General features: G+C 37.7%; 1 protein-coding gene across 2 annotated transcripts in view; it reads right to left on the reverse strand.

Moving 5' to 3' along the window:
* triob (trio Rho guanine nucleotide exchange factor b) overlaps nucleotides 1–18,295 on the reverse strand; it is a 237,165-nt gene that overhangs the window by 37,890 nt on the left and 180,980 nt on the right. For both annotated transcript variants that reach the window (XM_061951061.1, XM_061951063.1), the window contains exons 32-37: nucleotides 16,276–16,387; nucleotides 14,317–14,507; nucleotides 12,763–12,864; nucleotides 9,226–9,365; nucleotides 8,979–9,078; nucleotides 1,041–1,293 (exon numbers count right to left, since the gene is read on the reverse strand). In XM_061951061.1, coding sequence (XP_061807045.1) covers nucleotides 1,041–1,293; nucleotides 8,979–9,078; nucleotides 9,226–9,365; nucleotides 12,763–12,864; nucleotides 14,317–14,507; nucleotides 16,276–16,387 — 898 coding nt within the window. The remainder of the gene's footprint in view (nucleotides 1–1,040; nucleotides 1,294–8,978; nucleotides 9,079–9,225; nucleotides 9,366–12,762; nucleotides 12,865–14,316; nucleotides 14,508–16,275; nucleotides 16,388–18,295) is intronic.

Below are 18,295 nucleotides of genomic sequence, written 5' to 3' on the forward strand. Positions count from 1 at the left end.
GTTCACTAACTCTGGAGATCAGTTTATGAACACAGGTTGGCTTCAAGGACACAAACCAAATGATTTAAATCAGAGCCAAGAGTTGTTTTTGCCAATGTATAGTTATTTTGATCTAATTATTTGCTCAAAATATTGTATGTAATAAAAGGAAATAATAACATTATTTGAATAATTAGTTGATACAGTATTGTTACACATCTATCCTATTTTTTTCTGATAATATTTGCGAACAAAAAATTAATTATTCAATGATCTTGACCATTTTAAAGGATACCAAATTTGTAGTGTAGCCCCAATGTAATGTAAAGTAGTAACCAACAAAAGAATACGTGCTTAATACATTTTAACAGAAGTGTAGATAGAACATGTTACAACGAAAAGTAACCATCTATCCATTTTCTACCGCTTGTCCCTTTCGGGGTTGCGGGGGGTGCTGGAGCCTATCTCAGCTGCACTCGGGCGGAAGGCAGGGTACAACCTGGACAAGTCGCCAACTCATCACAGGGCCAACACAGATAGACAGACAACATTCACACTCACATTCACACACTAGGGACAATTTAGTGTTGCCAATCAACCTTTCCCCAGGTGCATGTTTTTGGAAGTTACCACATATGCCTGCCAGCATTTGTAACCCGTTCTTATTATAGTTTTTTTTATGCCAAATATATATTGTGATATATATGCTGAAATATATAGAGCAATAGATATTTTAGGCCAGATCAGCCATCAGTAATCAGGCCCTTTCTTTTAGTTGTATTATTTGCCTGGTTGTCGATTATTCCCCATTTTTGAATAGTGTTTGATAACTTTATATTCATGTAGTTGATGCAGCTGTCACCAACTGGCCAAGATATGAGAGTGTGTAAATCAAAGCGGTAACAATCCAGATTACAGTTCTAAACTACAAACTATTATTAGTATCAGTGACATCCAACAGGTTTACTGGCTATATAGTGCCATTGAATGTATCCACCAAGATCTCTGTCTTCAAAGACATTATATTCAAAATTCAAGACGAAAGGAAAGCCTTTCCCTACCTTTGTGGTTGAAGAGACCCTCCATCTCCATGGAGGACCTGGAGTGTGCAATACAGAGCATGGAGCAGGGGACAATGCCCTCTTGGGCAGGTGAGCGGTCTGTAGTCCGTACCAGACACCAGTCCGGCCTATCATGGATTCGCTCCAGAACCTCCACTGTCTGTCCTCGTCGAACTGTCAGCTCCCCACTGCTTCCACCATTGGTGGCCAAAAAGTCATGGATGACCACAGTCAGCTCGCAACCCCCTGACAGCTGAAAAGAAAGGAACATATATATTTTTAATTCAACTATAGTCTGAGGTTTAGGCTTACATAAAGTTATCATTTTCACCATTTGCTCTCCAGATATCAGGATGGAGAGTAATCAGAACGGTGGATTCAGTTTTTATATACAATGCACTTTCTGACAAGCTTATGTAAAATGACAAACACATACATGAAATACATTTATGTGGAGTACGAGGTTACGATACAATGCAAATGCATGGTTAATGTGGTAGTTAGGCTTGGAACAAAAAAAACCAAAACAAAACAAAAAACCCAGTTTATGAACCCTTCATTGTGCAAATCAAAAACCAAATAAAAGATGCTTTGTTGTACGAACCTGGTCTGCGTGTACGAACATTTCATCTACCGGTACCCATTGTGTGTCCCGCAGCGCAGTCATTTTGTGTCCGGGCTGACCGATCTCCTGTCAGCACAATAGTGCGTTGTGTTGCTACTGTGCTACGTTGTGTGCCTCTTAAGTGTTTTTTAGTTTAAAAAAATCTAGTATTGCTAGCTCAATATGAGTCCAACGAAAGCAATGGACAAGCCTTGTATTGTTTGAAACATGGAAATATCCACAGCATTGGCGGCACCGCCTCCCCTACCTCTTCATCCCCTCCACTGCAAGCCAAGAAGATTAAATAACAAGGCAAACTGGATTTAAAAAAATGTCCTAATTATTGTAGCAACCAGCTGTTAAAGTTAAGGAGTTGTGTGATTTCAAACTGTGAATGCACCACAGGGCTAGTGACAGTGTGTGTGTGCGAACAGTTCAGCTAGTTGTTGTTGCTCTGACATTGGTATTAAATAGAATTGATCCATGCCCTTGTGTCCTTGAGCAAGACACTTCACCCACTTTTCTCCCAGTGCCACTCACACTGGTGTATGAATGTTCGTGACAAAAAAGATTCAATAGGACTTTTCTGGATTTATAAAGTTAAAAAAAGGAATTTCTTCAAATTGCAATGTATCTAATTAAAAATTCTAATTGAACATCATTTAGGGGGGAGCCCATTCAATTCAAATTTTCACATCAATTCAATTTTAATTCTAAATTTTAATTGTTTTGATACACACACTTTGCTAACCTTTATTCCAAATCCAAATTTGATTAAAACTGTTGACATTTGATATGTTAATTATTGTGGTGTTGTTTGCAGTGGTACACTCCTTCTTAAAGAGAGGTGTTTCTAATACTTCAATGACCTGTTTAGCCACATGAGAGGAACAATACTGGAAAGTTGTTATTATGATGCAGTTCATTGTAATCGACTAGCCCAATGTATAAACATGGTCTTCAATTAAAATGACAGTACAATACAATCAAATACCTAAGCAGCAACATATCAAGTGCATGCCAGATTTACCAATGCGTACATGATCACTGCGTAAATGTTACATTACCAATTTAATTTGCAACATACCCTCTGGTAGTGTGGTAACGCCAGCGCACTGAGAAGCTGAGAAACAGGATGGGCGATTCTTTCCTCCAATTTCTCCATTGTTTTCCACTCCCTCATTGTGAGAAAAGTCCAAAAACGTCCAAAACTCTGACAGCAATAATGACCCTATGAACCAGTATACAACTATCTAAATGACACTAAGATTGTCATTTGAATAGTCTAAGCAAGCTAAAAGAGTAAAAAAAAAACTGCTCCATTTCAACTGGGTAAAAAAAGGTCCTAATCAAATCCAGATCAATTCAGTACAGTAGATCCAACACTGCCTATCAACTCTTGAAGTCAGACTATTATTATTTAGACAACAAAAATATACCAGAAATTCAGTGGAAAAAACATTTATCTACAATCTCTCTATTTGGGAAGTCTCGGATGGAGTGAAAGCGGTGAAGACTTAAAAAGGTTGTTTCCTGTCTGGCATAGAGACGAGCATCCTCCGCGAGTGGGAGGCTGAAGCAGCTGACACACAAGTCAGTCACTAAAGCGGATGCACACAGGAACACGAGCCCTCGCATACAAAAAAAAATACACAAACACGCCAGTGTCACGGCCTCCTGAATGAAAGGTTTCACACAGAATCCTCACACAGCCAGAGAGATAAAGATGCATTCAAAGCTGGGAGATGACCCGGAATATTTGAATGTGCAACAGCACACATTTAAATGATGTATTCATTTTAATTCTAAAACAACTAAACACTTAATAATGTTCAGCACCAATTAGTTCAGCTATCCTGCCTTACACAAGCGGGTACACTAGGGAGAGGCGCCTGGCTTCAATTCACGGTTTGACTGGAGAGTAAAGAAACATTCTTCTGCACAAGTGTGCATGAGCGTGTTAGGTTTGCTCATACTGAGCGTGGGAGGACAAGCCTTCTGTGGTGCTATTACCAGATATAACTAGAGTCGGCTGTCCTTGCGCTCGGTGAAACTCTCCGACACACACACATTGCATGAAATCTCTGTCAGATGGACTGTCACACAACACTTCCACGGGAAACATGTTGTAAAGAGATGATCACATGTGAGAAATCTGCAGGGATCACGAGCTGTAATATGATTAGTGAATGAAAAGGATCCAGAATAGAATACTGTTTATTTTGTAGGCTTGCCCATAATCTAACACAGTGCATCTGTGGACCTCAAATGATTTTGTGGAGGAACAACTTGGAAGTTGAATTTAAACTGTAAACCTAAATAGGATGGAAGAATGTTAAAAAAAGAGAGATTTGGGTTGACCTTAAAGGTGTTTTGAGTGATGGGTAAATGACACCTCAGTGAGTGTGTGGCACACTCAATAGCTGCATTGACACGGCACTGATACTGTGTTAAGCGTTTCATAATTTTCATCCTACATCTGCTTGATTAACCCTCTGGGGAGATTCACTTTTAATTATCTTCAAAACCAAACTGGAGTTTTAAGGGAGTAAAAGCATTTTGGATTCATACCTGTTTGGTTCGCTTTTTCAATACACATTAGTCCTAAACAAAAATATCAAACATGTCATTTTTTTAAAATGTTGACCCTTTTGAAAGCCTTTTGAGCAGATAATAATTTGTAAAATAACCATCCATCCATCCATCCATTCATTTACTACCGCTTGTCCCTCTCTGGGTCGCAATATCATGGAATGTTATATTACTTAAAAACTGTGACATCATTTGATCAAAAGCCCTTTAAAGGCTTAAAAAAAAGAAACATTTTGTGTTTGATATGTTTGTTTAGGGCTGAAGCTGATTAAAAGATTTTGCCAAAAAAAAGTAACAAACAAAAAAAGAATCCAAAATGTTTGTATGCCCTCTGAAAAATGAAATAATTTGATATCCTGCTTGGCATTGAGGTATTGTGCAATAACTACTGGTGTATCATAAACCTGTGAAAGAATTGGAGATTGAAATTTAAAAATTGAGCCCTCTTAGGAAAAACAATGTATAATGGAGTAATATGGAGGCCACGCCCCCTCCAGCTCCACGCGGACCTGAGTGACGTGTTGACAGCCTGTTCTCACGTCCGCTTTCCCACCATATAAACAGCTAATGATCGAGGGCGAGTTCTTGGTTTCTTATGTGTGTTTATTGCTAGGCAGTTTCATTAACGTCCTCCCACGCGGTAACAACACACAATAACAGCAGTCAAGTTTTCGTCCCCCGTAAAGCAGTTCGTCTGCCGTAAACAGCAATGTTGTGACACTTTTAAACAGGACAATACTGCCATCTACTGTACATGCATATGTGACCCACCCATAATGTGTCACATTTTTGTGTTGATTTATTTATTTTATTTTGTGGTTTGAATTCGTTTTTGGAGCTGTCATTACAGATTTATCAGTATTCACATTGGTCAGTAGGGGGCAGTAGGGCGTTTCTTCCCAATTGAATGCTATCACCTGCAGACCGGAAGTGTCTTGTCATTCTGATGAGCGTGACCAGTCTGTGAACAATTGAAACGTCATGTGTGCTTTTTCCTCCTGTATAACAGGTTAGTTTTGGTGAATCAACTCACTGAATAATATACATGTGATCTATATAAGTTTAAGTACACATTCTGATGGTGGAGCCTAACTCTAAAGTGTTTGTGAGTTGTAGTTTGTATTTGTGAATGAATCCAGTGCACAGCTGCAGTAATCAATACAACGACGTGAGTGCGCAATGTTTATATAGGAACTTCTGATCCTAATTCAGACTCCCAAATTAGAGCTCCCGTTTTCTTATTGATTTTATAATGTATATTTGTATAATGTGTGTGTTCTGAAATAGTGACAGAGAATAGAACAAGGATGGACAATTCAACCCTTAACTCAACAATGAGTAGATGAGTGTTATGTGTGTGTATATGTGTAAATAAATGAACACTGAAATTCAAGTATTTATTTTATTTATTTATATATATATATATATATATATATATATATATATATATATATATATATATATATATATATATATATATATATATATATATATGTATACATATATATATATATATATGTATATATATATATATATATATATATATATGTAATAAAATATATATATATATATATATATATATATATATATATATATATAGCTAGAATTCACTGAAAGTCAAGTATTTCTTATATATATATATCTTATTCACGCCCCCCGCCCCACCCACGACCACGCCCCCCACCCCCACACCCCACCTCCCGAAATCGGAGGTCTCAAGGTTGGCAAGTATGGATGTACGTATTATATGATATATGTATATAATAATATGTTAGTACAGTATGCACATATATGTACACGTATATATGTGTAGGCTGTATATGTTTGTGTGTGTATACATTGTGAAATTATAAACATTAATCACGTTGGTGCTCTAAGCAAAATGCCAACTGCAGATAAAACTACATTTATTCAAGCCACTGATGAAAATGAAATAATTTTAGTTTTTAAAATCTGCAAGACAAAGATGTCTGCTGATTGGAATGGACTGGACATGTCAGTATTAAAAGAAATTATTGAATGTGTTGTCGAACCAATCACTTAGAGTACATTTGTAATCTTTCTTTACAATCGGGTGTTTTTCCAGAAGGAAAGAAGACTGCAAAAGTGATTCCTATTTACAAGGCTGGTGATAAACAGGAATTCACTAATTATAGACCCATTTACATTCTGTCACAGTTTTCTAAGATTTTGGAGAATATATTCCATAAAAGACTATTCAATTATATAGAAAATAAAAATATTCTTTGTGAACAGCAGTATGGTTTTAGACCCAATAGGACCACTACCTTAGCATCAGTGGACCTTGTACAAAAAATATCAAATGCCATAGACAATAAACAATATGTTGTTATAAGGGTTCCGAGATCTCACCAAAGCTTTCGATACAGTGAATCATGAATTGTGACTCAAAAAAATTGTACGGACAGGGGATTAGAAGAGTGGCCTTTTCTTGGCTCCAGACTTTGTAAAGAACAGATCCCAGTATGTCCACATCAATGGCACTGATTCCCAGCTGCTGACAGTGGCCTCTGTTGGGTCCTTTTTTGTCCCTTATGTATACTAACGATCTTTGTTTAGTTTCAAAAATATAACATTTGATTTTATTTGCTGATGACACCAAAATACTAGTTGTGGTAACAACCTAGAAGCATTAATAGATAGAGTGAAAAAAATAACTGTTATTGTTAAAAAAGTGTTTCGATAAAATAAGTTAACTCTTGATTTTAACAAAACTAAATGTATACTGTTTAGAAATTGTGCATTGATGTATGTAGAAATGTGAAAATAAATGATACTGAGACAGAAAGAGTGAATTAAATACAATTTCTTGGAATAGTTTTACAAAATAAGCTCAGTTGGAAGCCACATATAAACTATATCAAGGCAAAGCTATGTAAATCTCTTACAATAAAATCTAAAATCCATCCATCCATCCATTTTCTACCGCTTATTCCCTTTGGGGTCGCGGGGGGCGCTGGAGCCTATCTCAGCTACAATCGGGCGGAAAATCTAAAATCAATCATTGAAAAAAACCTATATTTTATACTGTTCCTTGGTTCTCCCTTACAAGACCTATGGCCTAGAAGTGTGGGGAAACACTTATAAAACCAATTTTAATCCAATTAGTATCATTCAAAAAAGAGTGATCCGCATTGTCAATAAAGTGGCTTAAAGGGCACATACAAATGAGCTTTTCATTAATTTAAAAGCACTAAAATGTAATGATTTTGTAGAGTTTAAGACAGCACAATTTATGTACCGTATATTTCGGACTATAAGTCGCAGTTTATTTCATAGTTTGGTCGGGGGTGCGATTTATACTCAGGAGCGACTTATGTGTGAAATTATTAACACATTACCGTAAAATATCAAATAATATTATTTAGCTCATTCACTTAAGAGACTAGACGTATAAGATTTCATCGGATTTAGCGATTAGGAGTGACAGATTGTTTGGTAAACGTATAGCATGTTCTATATATTATAGTTATTTGAATGACTCTTACCATAATATGTTACGTTAACATACCAGGCACGTTCTCAGTTGGTTATTTATGCCTCATATAACGTACACTTATTCAGCCTGTTGTTCACTATTCTTTATTTATTTTGAATTGCCTTTCAAATGTCTATTCTTGGTGTTGGGTTTTATCAAATACATTTCCCCAAAAAATGCGACTTATACTCCAGTGCGACTTAAATATGTTTTTTTCCTTATTTATTATGCATTTTCGGCCGGTGCGATGTATACTCCGGAGCGACTTATACTCCGAAAAATACGGTATAACATAAACAATAACAAGTTACCAGTGTATATTCAGGGACTGTTTCAAAAACGAGACTGTGTTTATAATTTCCGAAAGAAAGAAATGTTTAAAAAACATACGTGAGAACGAGTGCAAAGCAGCATTGTGTGTCTTTTGTTGGGATTAATGTATGGACTAAGTTGGACCAAGAGTTAAAATATGGTAAAACTTTAATAAAATATAAAATTATTTTGAAGAAATCAATTATAAAAAAATATGTTGAGAATAGATGCTAAGGATGTAAAATTAACATGATGGAACTTTTCTTTATTTTAATTTTATCTTTTGTGATTAATGGAAAACAAAATAATGTACAACTCCATGCATAAGACATTGGTAGTTTTTTCTGTTTCTGTTTTGTAAATACACTGGAATAAGTGTAATAAGCTTTAGCTTCTGCCTATTCCATTTCAGACTATATGTATGTTAAAAAAATGTCCTGTCTTTATCTGTCAAACGTTTAAATGTCTGAATAAATTAAACTTGAAACTTAAAACATGTCGAATTTTTTAGCCCAATGAAGCCCGTAAATAAAAAAGTTAACGAACCCCTGCACTAAACTATGAAGTTAAGTAGAGGGGCACAACATATGGGCCTGTGGGTCGCAAATGGCCCAGGGACCACGTGTTTGAGACCCCTGATTTAGATCAATGACGGCGATGAAAACCGAAGCCAAACGAGGCACGTCACTCTTACGACTTCATTTAGTGCGAGCTGTCACTTGTGAGTCGAAAGAAGCACTTCTTCTTGAAGTGACACACACATGGAGGTATGGATGGACATGGTGTTTCATAAAGCATCAATGTTTCAGTATTATTTGACCCGTCACTAGGTGCAACTGTAATTGGAACAATTGTGCAACAACCTCCTGAAAGAGATTTTGGTAAACTACTTTGAATCCGTTATATAGAGCATGGCGGTGTGTTTCTCTACCTTATCACTGTCCAGTGTGTTCTGGGATGTCCGTGAGGCGATCGAGATGGTGTCAGGTTGACTGCTTGCATCTCCTTGGCTGTCTAGCTCCTCCCCATCCCTGCATGTGGATAAACCCAAATAGTTTCATTGCATTGCTCGTTTTATTAAAACATAGTCCAGCTGTGGTAATGGGAGAAAACGGTTGCTATTTTACTGCGCGTTGTCATAATGAGCACGACAAACAAGTGGCGCGCTGTTAGCCTACCGTCTGCCTTTATGTTTGGCTGTGGTGGCTTTCGGGATATGAATGGGCTCCTTCAGAGCACCCCGCAGATGGACCGTTCGCTCCTGAATGACCTCGCGAATGTGTTTGATCCAGTCCTGCTTGTTTTCAATGCTTGAAGCCTGGAAGAGAGCATCAGCTTAAGTCAACTACAGATTAAAGCATACACACCTGGAAAATGCAGCCATTTGTAAACATACAGAACAACTAAATATTTTCAGTTTTCAGCTTTCTTTAGAAAGTAATTTATTGTCAGCGTCCAATTAACAGTCAGTGACACATCCCCATCTCCCGCCTTCACTTTGACACCAGCAACTCTGAAGCTGCAATGTCATGTTACATAAGGAGCAGGTTTTTCATTGTCATCACAAGTTACGCAATGAAACAGACACCCGGCGCATTGACGGTAAATACACAGACTGGAAGATTCAGGGAAAAGACACGACAAACAAATATGAACACAGTCACAGATCCTGCATGCTGTATGTCATTTATTCTTATACAGTGTGCAAACTATCTAGTTTGTATGATAATGATGCAGCAAATGTGATGCTACTGAAACAAAGCAGAAAGTAACTGGAAGCAGTGGACTGAAGACATAAAGGTACTCATTGTCTGCTTCGCCAAGTTGGCTACACGCTCGATCATGTTTTTGATTATTTCTTTTTTTTAATTCAATAAATATCACCTACTTCTTTTTTTCCAGCACTGTCCTTGACACTCACTTTCTTCTATCCTATGGTTAAAAACAAAGTCGATCTCTAGCTTTAAAGTACCAGTAGAGTGGAAAAACAAGTTGCTTTTATATTGAAGGTATTGTCATATATATCTGATTTATGACACCCAAAGACTTCCAAAGATTGCAAATAAATAGATATAGTCAAAATAGTATCAATCTCACAGAAAACCCCGAGCCATTTTGAGGGTTAATGAGCAAGCCAGTCACGTGATCCGTGACGTAGCATTAGGAACCAAAGATCCCTTCCCCATCAACAACAATGCTAATCAAGCAAACTTTGTGAGAGACAACAATGATTACCGTATTTTTCGGACTATAAGTCGCTCCGGAGCATAAGTCGCACCGGCCGAAAATGCATAGTAAAGAAGGAAAAAAACATATATAAGTTGCACTGGAGTATAAGTCACATTTTTGGGGGGAAATTTATATGATAAAACCCAACACCAAGAATAGACATTTGAAAGGCAATTTAAAATAAATAAAGAATAGTGAACAACAGGCTGAATAAGTGTACGTTATATGTCGCATAAATAACCAACTGAGAACGTGCCTGGTATGTTAACTTAACATATTATGGTAAGAGTCATTCAAATAACTATAATATATAGAACATGCTATACGTTTACCAAACAATCTGTCACTAATCGCTAAATCCGTTGAAATCTTATACGTCTAGCCTCTTACGTGAATGAGATAAATAATATTATTTGATATTTTACGGTAATGTGTTAATAATTTCACACATAAGTCGCTCCTGAGTATAAGTCGCACCCCCGGCCAAACTATGAAAAAAACTGCGACTTATAGTCCGAAAAATATGGTACTTGGAGTAAAATTATGATCCTGAACCTATTATATTTGAGCCAGAACACAAGGAGGATGGGCAGTAAGTTTTAGAAGCTTGGTGCTAAACGGATACAGCATTGCTAGATGTGAAACTAGGGTTGCCAACCGTCCCTTGAAAAACGGAATTGTCCGGTATTTAGTAACATAAGTACGCGTCCATTATCAATCAGTATAAATACAAAACAGACAAGAACACAAATGCAAAGGTCAAATCAATCACCACGCTGATAGGGGTGAAAATCTGCTACCCAACGCTACTCAGCATGAGCATCAAAATAACCATAGCAATTAAGGTAAAAAAGGTTGCTAGATTGTGGATATTTTTTAGCATTATTTTACATACCAGGAAATAAACCAAAACAAAGACGGTATAAACCTTGATTAACCTAAAATGCATGGCTGGTTGTATGTCTATACCAGTAGTTTTCAAGCTTTTTTCACCAAGTATCACCTCAGAAAACACTTGGCTCTCCAAGTACCACCATAAAGACCAACATTAAAATACAGTAGCATAAAGTAGAAGGCAGAGGTTTTATCTATCAAGTATATTGTAACATTGCACACAGTTTGAACAGTCACACTGGGTTTGAATACAGGAAAATAAAACTGTTACATTACAAAAGTGATTCTTTGGCGTACCACCGTTTGAGAATCACTGGTCTATACTGTATGGTGACAGAATGAATGTCAACAAGTATTTTGATAAGCTTATATACTGTATGAATAATAATGAAAACTACAAAAACACTTGTTCCAGGATCTATTTCAGACATTTTCTGAAAAATATATCCAAATCAGTCCATTAGTTATATTGACTATCGGATTACGCAAATTGTTGCATTTTTCTTATGGGGTAGCACATATTTGTGGAACACTGGCCCTGCCAACAAGGTGTCTATTTTTTTTTTTCAGGAAGTTGGCAACCCCATGCTACACATAAAAACTAAACATAATAAACCATAATAAAACAAACACCTACTGTACAATTTCCACTCTCGCTGGGATGCCGACCAATGGGATGCTCACATAATCCCGTTTAGATGAAGATTCAATCGAAATCCTCACAAAGGGTTAAAAAAAAGTTGCTGCAGCTAGCGTCTTTTTCGCTATCTAGGGTGATGTCAAAGTCGAACAGCCTCTCTGTCCATGGTCACATTTGTCTAATCCCAGGCGAGAAATGCATGAATTATAATCTAGATATTACTTTTAGCAAGTTTGAGGTGAAGCAAAAGTAGCCGCCGGTTTAGTGTGTCAACAATAGCAGCGTAAGATAGCATTAGCTCACATATATCAATGCGCCTCTAAAATAAGCCGTCTGCATTAGCGCTTAAAATAACAATTTCACTCATATTTGGTTAATTTTCAGGTCACTACATGCAAATGGAGTATTGTTTGCGGTTTCTGGATGTTTTTAGAGAGATTTATGGGCGCAATAGAGGACCCTTGATGTGTTGACTCAATTGTTAGCTATTTATTTATGATTTCAAATGCATTAAAAAAATACAAGCATATGTGTTCTTGTCTTACATAAGGATTGGGATTGGTAAACACCACGCATTTCCAGTATGACTGATCTGCTGATATGGTCAGAGTGCATAAGCGGACTGAATTTGTGGCATTTTGTGATGTTTAGACGGTATTTTCACATACTTTACGGATGGTAAATACAATTTGATAGGGTTTAATAGATACAATGAAACACAATTAAGCATATACATTCAACATGTTTTCCACTCTACTGGTACTTTAAGATAATGCTAGAAAGTAAGACCAGATGTGTAACTGTAGCATTTGCTACGCCGACTAATGGCGGCGATGCTTGTACTTCAATTTTTGAAGTATACCAGACAGCTCTCTCAAAATAGTCTCGAGTTGGGACACTCTTAAGCTGAGGTACCACTGTACTGTATATGAGAATTCTACTAATACTGCACCTTGAGCACGATCTTGTTGTCCGAGGTCGGAGTTCTACCCACCCAGAGGGCAAACTTACAAGGGTCGCCCTCTACATGTTCTGTCACTCCGAGCTCTGATGTCTGAGAAAAGGAACATCACACATACAAATACAACATTGGAGTGAAAACCACAATGACCCAGCGACTAGGGATGTGTACCTTTCACATTTGAATAAAGTAAGTACCGTATTTTCCGCACTATAAAGCGCACCTAAAAACCTCCAATTTTCTCAAAAGCTGACAGTGCGCCTTATAATCCGGTGCACCTTATATATGGACCAATATTGAGCCACAACGAGTCTCGCAACTACGGGATGCATAACGTAACCCCAGCCTCTACTGTAGCGTCTATTCTATGCGCCTTATAATGCGGTGCGCCTCATATATAAACAAAGTTTTAAAATAGGCCATTCATTGAAGGTGCGCCTTATAATCCGGTGCGCCTTATAGTGCGGAAAATACGGTAATTTGTAAGTGTCATTTGTAAGTATTACGGTATATAGTAGACTTTAGACTTTGCATGCAGTTAAAATTCCAAGACGTTCACAGTGTATAGGCTCAGGTGGGTTATCTAGTCAGGGAGTAATCTGTGTCGTTAAGCAGAAACAAGTGTTTTGTTGCACCCTAAAAAGTGTCTATATTGTATTTATTGTACTTATTGGACACAAAAGTAATGTGTAACGTGCAACTTAGTTGTAGTTTTCTTTACCAAATTTGAAGATGTTGAAATCACCATGTAAAACGGCTAATCAGTATGTACATGGCAAAGTCATAGATTAGCATCATGCTAGCTCATTTTGGAAAAGTGGAGAATTACTTTAAATTTTAGCTTTTTCTATCAGGCATACTTGCTCTGTTGGCGTTGAAAATTGTAGCATTACCTAGAGTCAGTCCGACTGAGTCCTCTCTGAATGCTATTTGACTGCTTGTTTGCCCACCAAGTGTTTGAGATGGCTGAGTCTGCAACCGGACGTGACGTCACGTGCAACATCCATCCATCCATTTTCTACCGCTTGTCCCTTTCGGGGTCGCGGGGGGTGCTGGAGCCTATCTCAGCTGCACATGGGCGGAAGGCGGAGTACACCCTGGACAAGTCGCCACCTCATCGCAGGGCCAACACAGATAGACAGACAACATTCACACACTAGGGCCACTTTAGTGTTGCCAAACAACCTATTCTCAGGTGCATGTTTTTGGAGGTGGGAGGAAGCCGGAGTACCCGGAGGGAACCCACGCAGTCACGGGGAGAACATGCAAACTCCACATAGAAAGATCCCGAGCCCTGGATTGAACTCAGGACTACTCAGGACCTTCGTACTGTGAGGCACATGCACCAACCCCTGTTCCACCGTGCCGCCCGTCACGTGCAACAAAGGTATCGAAATACGGCATTGTTTAATTTTATGTGAATCGATAACCGTTCGTACCGACGGAATTCGGTCGGAGCCTATAAAAGTATCAAATTCGGTACCCATCCCTATTAGCAACTAACTGAAACTATGTAGTCTAAGCATGAAACTGCATATCACTTACAAACAGTTTGCTCTTGTAGAGGTACTTGCTGTGTCCATTTGAATCTTTCACTTCTTTACTTAAAACCAGCGACATTTCAAAGAGGAAAAGGTGGCGGTCACGACCCTTTCGGATGAGTGTTTTGGGATCCCAAACTTGGAAGGACTCCTGAAGAATGAGTTCTCCTTGGGAGTCAAGGTTCCCATCAAACCCTGAAAGTAGTAAGACAAAAGAGAGTTGGATTCTTTCTTTCTTAGAGTTTGTGAAAGTATGTGGGTGGCCAGTTGCCTGCTGAGTCACACTTGAGTCATTTGTGTTCAATCACCGTGACGCCATTTCAGGGAGAGAAATCGCATTTCTTTGTGGCAACGTGAGTACACACTCTCAAAGTACAGGTGACTTCAAAAACAGAACCACATTATGTGACATTTTGTTCACTTTAGGAAATGAATCATATTTTGGCGCTGTTTTCAGATAAAAACAAAGAAAAGTGCATTGTCACCACCCTCTTTTGTTTTTTGTTTTTAAAGAGTGATAATAAAAAAAGTACAAAACCCAAAACCAGTGAAGTTGGCACGTTGTGTAATTTGTAAATAAAAACAGAATACAATGATTTGCAAATCCTTCTCAACTTATATTCAATTGAATATACTGCAAAGACAAGATATTTAATGTTCGAACTGAGAAACTTAATTTTTTTTTGGCCAATATACATTAACTTAGAATTTAATGGCAGCAACACATTGCAAAATAGTTGACACAGGGGCATTTTTATCACTGTGTTACATGGCCTTTCTTTTTAACAACACTCAGTAAACGTTTGGGAATAAGGAGACCAATTTCTGAAGCTTTTCAGGTGGAATTCTTTCCCATTCTTGCTTGATGTACAGCTTAAGTTGTTCAACAGTCCGGGGGTCTCCGTTGTGGTATTTTAGGCTTCATAATGCGCCACACATTTTCAATGGGAGACAGGTCTGGACTACAGGCAGGCCAGTCTAGTACCCGCACTCTTTTACTATGAAGCCACGTTGATGTAACGCGTGGCTTGGCATTGTTTTGCTGAAATAATCACAGGTGTCCATGATAATGTTGCTTGGATGGCAACATATCTTGCTCCAAAACCTGTATGTACCTTTCAGCATTAATGGCACCTTCACAGATGTGTAAGTTACCCATGCCTTGGGCACTAATACACCCCCATACCATCACAGATGCTGGCTTTTCAACTTTGCGTCTAGAACAATCCGGATGGTTCTTTTCCTCTTTGATCCAGAGGACACAATGTCAACAGTTTCCAAAAACAATTTGAAATGTGGACTCGTCAGACCACAGAACACTTTTCCACTTTGCATCAGTCCATCTTAGATGAGCTCGGGCCCAGCCTTTACACACTGATGTCGGTTTTTGATGCAGTATTGCCTGAGGGTCACAGGCTTAGCCGCTTACGTACAGTGATTTCTCCAGATTCTCTGAACCTTTTGATGATATTACGGAGCGCAGATGGTGAAATCCCTAAATACATTGCAATAGCTTGTTGAGAAATGTTGTTCTTAAACTGTTCGACAATTTGCTCACGCATTTGTTCACAAATTGTTTGTAAAAGACTGAGCCTTTCATGGAAGCTGCTCTTATACCCAATCATGGCACCCACTTGTTCCCAATTATCCTGTTCACCTGTGGGATGTTCCAAATAAGTTTTTGATGAGAATTCCTCAACTTTCTCAGTCGTTTTTGCCATTTGTGCCAGCTTTTTTGAAACATGTTGCAGGCATCAAATTCCCAACAAGCTAATATTTGCAAAACATAACAAAGTTTTCCAGTTCGAACGTTAAGAATCTTGTCTTTGCAGTCTATTTAATTGAATATAGGTTGAAAAGGATTAGAAAATCATTGTATTCTGTTTTTATCTACGATTTACACAACGTGCCATCTTCACAGGTTTTGGGTTTTGTATATACATTTGTGTGTGTTTCAACCAACCATCCAACATGGAGAGGTGCATGGCATCATTGGCTCTCTTGGGGACACTCAGCATAACCTCGAGACCATCCTTGATCTCACCTTTTCCTTCCTCACAGCATGTCAATAGCTCCTAAAACATAAAACAGAGGTGGTAGGGCAAATGAATATGTTTATATGTAGTAAAGCCAAGGTTCCCATAACAGTGGTATGCAAATTGTCATTGGGGTACATGAATAAAGAATTTAAACCAGCGTAACTACATTGGTGTCTGAGAGCCTATTTGCCTACTTAATGTACGCAGTGTATTTGAACGCTTCATCATGTGAACAATGCAGGGAGCACAGACACACACATAAACATGAAGAAATGAGACAGACCAAGTTGTTTTAATATTCTGTATGGCTTATTTGAACAAATATGCACATTTGATGATTATGTTGGATTGTATTAAGAGTGTTTAAACTTAAATATTCACGTTGTGTACTAAATGAGAGCTGGTCTTCTTAACTGGTGCTGTGACAGATTAGCAGGGACACCACAGGCATAATTGGGGCCTAAAGCAGAATTTTATCTAGAGACCCCCTGACCCCTACCTTCCTAATTACAAAATGTTTTCACATATTTTTTATTCATATGAAACAATTTTTTGACTTTTTCATCAAACAAATGCATGTTTGATACTGAAACTAAAACAACTTCATGGGAAATAAATTATTTTTTATTTTTTTTCAGTGCAAAATTAAAATTTCAGCATCATTAAAACATATACCGGTATTTATAAACCTTAGTATAATAACTTCTACCGGGATTTGAACTCAGTACCTTCTGCTTTATGAGATAAGCAATATTACACTGTGCCACTAGAGCATTATATTCTTATCAATGACAGGAATATGTTTGCAGTATTAGTATTAAAAGTTAAAGTTAAAGTACCAATGATTGTCACACACACACTAGGTGAGGCGAAATTATTCTCTGCATTTGACCCATCACCCTTGATCACCCGCTGGGAGGTGAGGGGATCAATGAGCAGCAGCGGTGGCCACGCCCGGGAATCATTTTTGGTGATTTAACCCCCAATTCCAACCCTTGATGCTGAGTGCCAAGCAGGGAAGTACTGGGTCCCATTTTTATAGTCTTTGGTATGACTCAGCCGGGAGCAGTATAATTTGTTATTTGACATTTGACATGCACTTTTTCAAGCAAAACAGGGCCTCCAATGGATTGTGGAACCCTACGCATAGCGCATGTTTGGTGTTTAAGGGCAGTGTGTCCTGCTCATTACATTTTCTCAATTATGAGGCTGAATTTTGTTTCTTGACTGAATGCACTGACTGGTGTGCAGTTGCTTATGTTCATCATTTTGCTGTTTACCTGCGGCAGATTACCACTGAAAATTAATATGTTTTTGTACTGGTGGATTTCCTTTGCTACGATGTGTTTTAAGTGAAAAAATAATGTTGTACTAAAGGTGTATTACTATGTAGAAACCAAGCACACTTATTTAAAAAAAATCTGTGGATTTTTTGAGTAATGATTAAGAAATAAAAAAATCAATACAGAGGACGTCATTTTAAACAATACTGTTTCTCTGTATAACGTGGCAGTGGATGTTTTAAAACCATTAAACAGCGCATACGTGCCTAAAAATGTATGCACTACAGCTGGATAAGTTAACAATAATCGTCATTGGTATATATTGTATATATGTTATAGACATAATATAATATATCTGTATATATATTATTCTGTACACATATTATGTATGTATTCATATATATGTTGAAAAATGTTATCGCTATATTAGTCTATTTATACCTGCATTGTCCTTTCCATCCTTACACTTTCCATCATTGTAACTGAGCTACTGTGTTGAACAATTTCCTTTGTGGATCATTAAAGTTTGTCTAAGTCTAAGTCTAAGTCTAATATGGCAGCCCTGCCACGTGCCTTGGTGTGGTCTTCTGCAAAGATTTCCTTTTCCTGATTTTTTACACAATAAATAATTTATTACGTCATACTTTTAAGAGATAATTTG

This window comes from Nerophis lumbriciformis, linkage group LG04 (genome assembly GCF_033978685.3).
Source record: "Nerophis lumbriciformis linkage group LG04, RoL_Nlum_v2.1, whole genome shotgun sequence".
NCBI classification, from domain to species: domain Eukaryota; kingdom Metazoa; phylum Chordata; class Actinopteri; order Syngnathiformes; family Syngnathidae; genus Nerophis; species Nerophis lumbriciformis.